General features: G+C 53.2%; 1 protein-coding gene across 1 annotated transcript; it reads left to right on the top strand.

The window, feature by feature from the left end:
• Positions 1–4,737: 4,737 nt before the first annotated feature.
• Positions 4,738–7,772, top strand: NOG (noggin). Its single transcript, XM_081028547.1, has one exon. The coding sequence runs from the start codon at positions 6,393–6,395 to the stop codon at positions 7,089–7,091; it is 699 nt and encodes a 232-aa protein (XP_080884673.1). The 5' UTR covers positions 4,738–6,392; the 3' UTR covers positions 7,092–7,772.
• Positions 7,773–8,213: the final 441 nt, after the last annotated feature.

Here is an 8,213-nt window from a genome sequence, read left to right as displayed (position 1 = left end):
GAGGTTGGGGGTGGGGTGGAGAAGGTGATGTCTAAATTCCTCATGGCAGGTAGCTAAGGGGTACAGTCTCCAGAAACCTTTATAGCCCAAGTGACAGGGGCAGGGACAGAAGGGCAACAGTGTGTGGGGGAAAGTATAGGGAATGTGTGTGTGTGCATGGGTGTGCACTCCGGTGTGTTTGTATGTACTGTTCCTGTATGTGTTGTGGTGGAAGGACGGTGCGCTGGTCAACAAATGCATCCGTATCTGTACAAGTGGGTGTTTCACAAGGGTGAATGGGGGGAGGTGGAAAGTAGGTCTTGGAGCATGTAGAGTTTACATTTCTATTCATTTGGTGACAGTTGTCTTTTCACAGAACAAACCCGATCACTAAGGAGAACCTTTCCACACGCTACCAATACTGCAGCTGCGTCATTTCATTCAATTCCCTTTTGAAATACTGGGTCACATAGTCCCCAACTCTAAACCAAATTTTGTTTGGCTGTTAAATTTATTTAGAACCTGTGTGTGTGTGTGTGTGTGTGTGAGAGAGAGAGAGAGAGAGAGAGAGAGAGAGAGAGAGAGAGAGAGAGAGAGAGAGAGAGAGAGACTCTGCAAAAAGATTTCCTTTCTAGAGGAAAACCTTGAGTCCATCCTAGCCCCAGACCCCAGCGGAGGAAAAATCACGTGGGACTGAGAGAGAGGAGGGCAAAGCACAGTGGCGGCAGCGTGTGTAAGCTCCGAAAGGGCAGACGCTTGCCATGCTGGCGTCGCCCCCACCCACTGCCAGGCCCCCCACATCAGGGCAGGCTAAACATGAGGAAGCTTCTGTCTCCAGGGCGGGAAGAGAGGCGCCCTCGTTAAAACTCAGATAAACAGTTTATCAGGAGATGAATGAGCCACGGGCTCCAGAGTTGTCTCCCCTTCCCCAGCATGGAGCCTGGTGGGGAGGGGGTCGCAGGCAGAGAGGGAGACAGACTGGGGAAGGGAAGAGGCTGTGGGAGCTGGAACCAGCGCCTCTCCTCCTTTGGCCTTTAGCTTTGTCTCTATTCCTAGAAATGCATTTCACATTTATTTACGTATTTTCCCTTCTGAGCCCAAGATTTGGAGTTATCTCCCTCCCCTTCTCCCTTCTTTCTCTTTTCCTATCCCCACCCCCAAACAATGCCTATGCCAGTTAGAACCTCACTGTTCTAACTAGAATCTCCTCACCAACTGGACACAAAAAATTAGAATGTGTTGTGAAGCCTCTAGCCTGGTTGTGAGTCCTGACCCGGCCAGGGTTCCCCCAACCCCCAGCAGGCCATGGGGAGTCCATCACCCTCTGGCCTTGAGAGCTACCTCTACTCTCCCATTCTTCCACCACTCAGGAGAGGAAAGCCACAAGCTTCATGGCTGACTTTCCTCACTTTGCTAAATTGGGTCAAGTCCAAAAATGCCATTTGGATCTCACTAAATCCCATCAAATTGAACATTTATGGGACCAGAGTGACAGACAGAATCAGGTGATGATTTTCATATGCCTGGGATGATGTTGGGCCTAAAAGATGGCAGGTGTCATGTCTTCTCTATCATGGTGCCTCATGGTCCCCTGACTTCTCAATGTCAGGGGAGCTCCAGAGAGGTAAAGGGACTCACCCAAGGTCACATAGCTGGTAGGCTGCAGGTTTTCCAACATCAATCCCCATGTCCTTTGCACATCACCCACAGCTGCCTCAGGTTCATGTTTCCAGAGCCAAAAAAGCAAGAAGGTTGTTGAATTATTCTTAGAATTGTTCTTAGGGTCAGCTGGAAATAAGAAAAGAGGCATAAAAGCACCCTCATGTTCCTCTTGCCTTGACCTGGAGTTGCCGAAGCAGTTGTTCAGAAGAGTGCTTCAATTTTCCTTGCCCAGGACATTTTGCAGGGACAGAAATCTTGGGATGCGGATAGCCAAGAATGGACCTACACTTGTCTCATTCACTAGACTCTTCCCACACAGGCTGCCAAGGCCGAGGTCCCTAGCCAATCTCCAGTAAAGTCCAAACACTCCCCACAGTGAGGGCCTGATCAGAAAGCTGAGCCGATAGCCATCCTTCCCTTGGCTCATCTCCCATCCCACAGCTTCCTTTTGAAGAAATACAACCCTCTTTGTCCTGCATGTCAAGCTCTCTCTTCAATAGGACCGCAGAAGCATTGAGATGCGTCCACTTTGAGGCTCTCCAAAATTCCGGTTCCCTGCCCCCAAACTCCTAATGGCCAGGAGTGGTAGAGAGTAGTTTCGTTGCACACACTGAGTGGGCAGAGAGCTGGTCCAAAGGTGTTGGAGTTGATTTCAATAGCATCCAGCCGAGTCAAGCCTCTCTGGCTCAAACCTGAGTATTCTGTCAATTGAGAGCAGTGGGGTTCCCCGCAGAACTCACATTTGTTGAAAGGCTACTGCCCGCTCTATATTCTGCCCTGGGTACTGTACTAAGCAAGACATTCCCTACCTCCTTTATATACGTAGCATAGTTCTGAGAGGTGTGTGTTATCCCCATTTTAAAGATGAGGAAATGGAAGTTTGGAGTTAAGATGCCCAGGTGAAGCAGGTAACCAAGCTGGTGGAGTGGCAGAGCCAGAATTGCAACCGAGATTCACCTGTTCCAGAGACTGCCTTTGTCCATTTCCCACACCCCAGATCTTTGGGTTATCCTTGATTCCATGTATTTCCCCTCTTCACGCAGACTCAAATTGCACGTTTCAAATCTCCTGCCCTCCCTACTCAGATAAATATATCCTTTTCTTCATCAAACCCAGGTAAAGCTCAGCTCCACTATTATTAGCATGAGGATTAGGATTACTATTTGTGTTAGTATTTATTAGTATTAATACTGCTTAGTCTCTGCTAACAGCATCCCCAGATTCACTTAGTATCTAAGTGTGTGGGAGTGGAGTGGGCGACTGACTGCATGTTCCCCAAATGGGCCGTTTCAGAACCTCACAGTGAAGAAGGGTAAGTGTAGTTTGAAAATAGTATAGCTTATGTATATTGTAATTGTTTTGACTTTTGGGGGGCCGGGGGTGGTCATCATAATGTATTATAAAATATCAAACAACATTCAAAGCATAGCATGAAACTAATATTTCTCAAACGTGGCCATGGATTTTTCAAAGGTTGTGATATACTAGTCTACCCTGTTTTGGGAATTGATAGATTTCTTTCCATGCTCTTTTAATGTTTTCTTTATATGCCTATCAGAGTCCCCTTAACTGGACTACGAAAGTCTTGGAAGGTGGCCATCCACGGTGAGTTCTTTCTCCTTTGTGTTTTTCTCCATGGTCTTCACCCAGTTGATACACTACAAACAGGTCACCCAATCCATTGTCTAATATGGTTTGTTTTTCATTCCCGAGGGAACTTTTTTGCGCTTTAGTCAAATTTACCCAGCCTAAACAAAGGGCTGAAGGACCTGGGTTGGTTTTCAAACAAAAATAGGTGATTTGAAGGAGAGGAGAAGAGATTGATGGAATAAAGTACAGCACAATAAAATGTCACTAATTAGAACCTATCATCTCAGGAGGGCTGGGCTAGAGTTTATCCTTTGAACTCTTTCCTGAAAAATTATTTTCTTAGTTAATCCACAGCAGTGACAAAATTGCTCTGGAACATTTAATCTTCCTAAGAAAATAAACTAGTGCCAAGCCCCCTAAAGTACATCAAAAACAATGAAGTATTGTTTAAGCCTACTACGTTCCAGGTTGCAGTCACACATTATTTCAGAATCAACTCAATTCAAACAACCAATGGGTTGCTCTCATTTTCATCAAAGCAAGATTTCCTTTTAGGCAGTACCTTAATAGTCTAATTCTAGATACCGTCTAGACTTGGAAGTTTAAGAAAATGTTTTCAGCTGAAACTGGACAAACTTCCCAACTGCTGACATTTTGCAGAACGACTGTCTAGTGAAACAATGTCTTTCCTTCCATAGACAGATGATAAACTTAGGGGGAGAATGGGGGGCAGCACAGGTTGAAAGGGAAAAACAGATCTTTGGGGAAAGGAAGTAGAGTGATTTAGGCTGTCACAATGAGATCTAACTCCACTCCATGGAATGCTGGTGAATACTTAAGACATCCACTCCAAGTTTCTTTTCCAGCTTTTTCCAGAATCGAATCACATCCACTACAAAGAAAACTGAGTTTGAGTTTTGAAGCTTAGATTCAGTTCTTTGTCCAAGGGAAAATTAACAAGAAGTGTCATTTCAATATCCATGTCCTGTCAGAGAGAAACTGCTTCTGGAAGAGAAAACATCACGCAGGTTTATTTAGAATCATAGAAAGGAAGGACTGAAATAGTAATGTAGTTTTGTCACTAATGCAGAAAGTGGGGTATATGATGCCACAAAAGTGATTTGTCCAAGGTTAGCAAAGTTCTATCAGGGCGAAGCCCAACCAGGATTCAGGTCAATTTATCTTTTAATTTTCTGGTCCACAACTCTTGCCCAGTGAAACCAATTTAGTGAAGGCAGTAGGTGCAGTACTAGTCTCCTGACTTTTGAGGGGCTTGGGGAGGAATCTCAGGAAGTTTCGAGTGTTTGAAGAGATTCAAGAGAACAGCGGGACCAGAATGGATTCGTCAGCGCGCGGGCGTACACACAGACACACACGGACACGGACAGACACGCACACGCACACGGACACACACACACACGGACACGGGCACAGAAGCAGAAACTGAGCCGACCAGAGTGGACAGCAGACAAACCCACCTCGCTGGGCCGCCCCCGCCAGTGCCAGGTGCAGGATTTGCCGCGGGCCAGAAGAGGGCGCGCCGCCCCCAGGGAGACGAGCGGCGGCCGCGAGCAGCCCAGCGGAATAGGAGAGCCACAAGCCAGTGGGACGCGCCCCTGCGGCTCCGCCACTCAGGGTGCAGGACCCGGCCAAGGGAGAAGAGGAGGGTGAGGAGCGGACCCCTCTCGTGGGCCCCGGTAACAGACGGGCGGCAGTGCTTCCTAGGAATTACATCACGCTGCGCAACGCTGCGGCTCCTGGACTCCCCAGCGCAAAGTGTTTGTGTGTGTGTGTGTGTGTGTGTGTGTGTGTGTGTGTGTGTGTGTGTGTGTGTGTGTGTGTGTGTGTGTGTGTGTGTGCGCGCGTGTGTGTGTGTGCGCGCGTGCGCGCCCGCGCGCGCGAGCGCGCGCTGGGGGAGGGGACTTAGCCCGAGCCCGGGAGAGAAGAAGGCGAGACGCGCCCGGGGAAAAAGCTCCATGCACACGGAGAAATTCCTTACACCGAACTGCACGGAGAAGCGAGCCCCCAGCACCTCCCCTCCCAGTGCAAAGCACCCAGCTAGTGAGAAACCCTCCCTGCACCACCGCGAGCACCCCGCAGAACCGGCCCTGCACCCTCCAGGCCGGCTCCAGCGCGGCCGCGAGCTTTCCCCAGGACTGGCCCTGGCGGGGCGCCTAGAGCCCCAGTTGCATTGCTCCAGGAGAAAGGAGGGGGGCGGTGCATTTTACAGGAGGAGGAGAAGGGGGGTGGGTGGTGGGGGAGAGAGAAAATTGCGCGGAGACCTGCCAAGCGCCACCGCCGCCGCCACCGCCGCCGCCGCCGCCGCCGCCGCCTGTGAGCTCCGGCGGGCAGCCGGACTGTCGGCTTCCCGGGGCATCTGGGTCCGGCGGGGCACAGCCCTGGGCGCTGCCGAAGCCGCCGCCGCCGCCTCCGCGGCGAGTGCAAGAGGCTTCCCCCGGAGCCTGTGCCGCTCCAGCTCCTCGGGGGTGGAGAAGTGGGGGGTGGGGTTGTTGTTGGGGGGGAAGAAGGGGGAGGGGGCAATGCCGAGAGAGTCAGTGGTTTCCATGGTGATGGAGCTGAAAGTGCAGGAAATTTAAAGGCTTGGACCCTGCGAGACAGACAAACCGGTGCCAACGTGCGCGGACGCCGCCGCCGCCGCCGCCGCCGCCGCCGCCGCCGCTGGAGTCCGCCGGGCAGAGCCGGCCGCGGAGCCCCGACCGGGCGGAGGGAAGCGCCCCTAGGACCGGCTCGACCAGCAGCGCTGCACAGAGCGGCAGGACCGGGAGCAGCAGCAGGAGGAGGAGGGGAGAGCAGCTCGTCCACGCGCCCCGCACCGCCGCCGGCCCGGGAGAGCAGCGAGGAGCCGGCGCCCCTCGCGCCCGCGGTCGCCCTGGAGTAATTTCGGATGCCCCGCCGCGGCCGCCTTCCCGCGTAGACCCGGGAGAGGAGTTGCGGCCAACTTGTGTGCCTTTTCTCCGCCCGGTGGGAGCCGGCGCTGAGCGAAGGGCTCTCCCGGCGACTCATGCTGCCGGCCCTGCGCCTGCCCAGCCTCGGGTGAGCGGCCGCCGGGGAGACGGGGGAGCGCGGCGGCAACGCGGGCTCGGCGTGCTCTGCTCCGGGGACGCGGGACGAAGCAGCAGCCCCGGGCGCGCGCCGGAGGCATGGAGCGCTGCCCCAGCCTCGGGGTCGCCCTCTACGCCCTGGTGGTGGTCCTGGGGCTGCGGGCGGCACCGGCCGGCGGCCAGCACTATCTCCACATCCGCCCGGCTCCCAGCGACAACCTGCCCCTGGTGGACCTCATCGAACACCCGGACCCTATCTTTGACCCCAAGGAGAAGGATCTGAACGAGACGCTCCTGCGCTCACTACTCGGGGGCCACTACGACCCGGGCTTCATGGCCACCTCGCCCCCCGAGGACCGGCCCGGCGGAGGCGGCGGGGCGGCCGGGGGCGCAGAGGACCTGGCGGAGCTGGACCAGCTGCTGCGGCAGCGGCCGTCGGGGGCCATGCCGAGCGAGATCAAAGGGCTGGAGTTCTCCGAGGGCTTGGCCCCGGGCAAGAAGCAGCGCCTGAGCAAGAAGCTGCGGAGGAAGTTACAGATGTGGCTGTGGTCGCAGACCTTCTGCCCGGTGCTGTACGCGTGGAACGACCTGGGCAGCCGCTTTTGGCCGCGCTACGTGAAGGTGGGCAGCTGCTTCAGTAAGCGCTCGTGCTCCGTGCCCGAGGGCATGGTGTGCAAGCCCTCCAAGTCCGTGCACCTCACGGTGCTGCGGTGGCGCTGTCAACGGCGCGGGGGCCAGCGCTGCGGCTGGATTCCCATCCAGTACCCCATCATTTCCGAGTGCAAGTGCTCATGCTAGAACTCGGGGCCCCCTGCCCGCACCCGAACACTTGATCGACCCCCCACTGACGCCCCCCGCACCGTCTCCAAACAGTTCCACCACCCTCTCGCGAGGGGATTCAATGAACTTTTTTTTTTTTCTGGCTACAGAGACCTAGCTTTCTGGTTCATGTAATGCACTGTTTAACTGTGTAGGAATGTATATGTGTGTGTATATACGGTCCCAGTTTTAATTTACTTATTAAAAGGTCAGTATTATACGTTAAAAGTTACCGGCTTCTACTGTATTTTTAAAAAAAATAAGCAAAAGAAAAAAAAGAACAGAGAAAAGAGAGACTTATTCTGGTTGTTGCTAATAATGTTAACCTGCTATTTATATTCCAGTGCCCTTCGCGTGGCGAAGCAGGGGGGGAAAGTTATTTTTTCTTAAAGTACAAAGAGAGGAGAGAACTTTTGTAGAAGGACTTTTTAAAAGCTATTTTCCATTCTTCGGAAAGTGTTTTGGTTTTCCTTGGACCTCGAAGAAGCTATAGAGTTCAATGTTATTTTACAGTTATTGTAAATATAGAGAACAAATGGAATGACTAATCATTGTAAATTAAGAGTATCTGCTATTTATTCTTTATAATATCCCGTGTAGTAAATGAGAAAGAAGTGCAGAGCAGGATTAAAGAAAACCACTAAAATCGACTGCGCTCGACACTGCGATTCTCTGTGTTGGTGATTGATGGGGGGGCGGGGGGCAGGGAGCAGCGGGTAGGGGGTGCAGCTGTGCTTACTACGCCTGTTGGGAGAAGGGGCTCATCCCCTCTTCTGGTGTGATGGAAGTGACCACTCAGTTTTTCATGGTGTGTGTGTGTGGGGGGGTATTGTCAAACCCCTCATTTGAGCATCACGTGGCCTCCGCCCAGTCTCCCAGCCTTTTCTCCTTATGTCACCAAAGCTCGGGCCTGTCGTGACCTCGACACCCAGCCGGCCCCCTGGAGCTGACCCCAGGCTGGGCCAAGGGGCGGGGGGAAGGGTGGGCGGCTGCTTTGTCCTGCCTGACAGGCCCTTCACAATGGGGACACGTGTCTTTCACACCTACCCTGGGGGCGGAGTGCCGCTGAAACTTGACCCCCGAGGAATAGGGGGGGGAGGG

The sequence above is a fragment of the Rhinolophus hipposideros genome, assembly GCF_964194185.1.
Source record: "Rhinolophus hipposideros genome assembly, chromosome: 20".
NCBI lineage: Eukaryota > Metazoa > Chordata > Mammalia > Chiroptera > Rhinolophidae > Rhinolophus > Rhinolophus hipposideros.
This window is presented reverse-complemented; position numbering and strand designations above follow the sequence as displayed.

What these genes read in the sequence shown, in the direction of transcription:
- NOG (XM_081028547.1), top strand. Translation starts at nt 6,393, where the DNA reads ATGGAGCGCTGCCCCAGCCTCGGGGTCGCCCTCTACGCCCTGGTGGTG.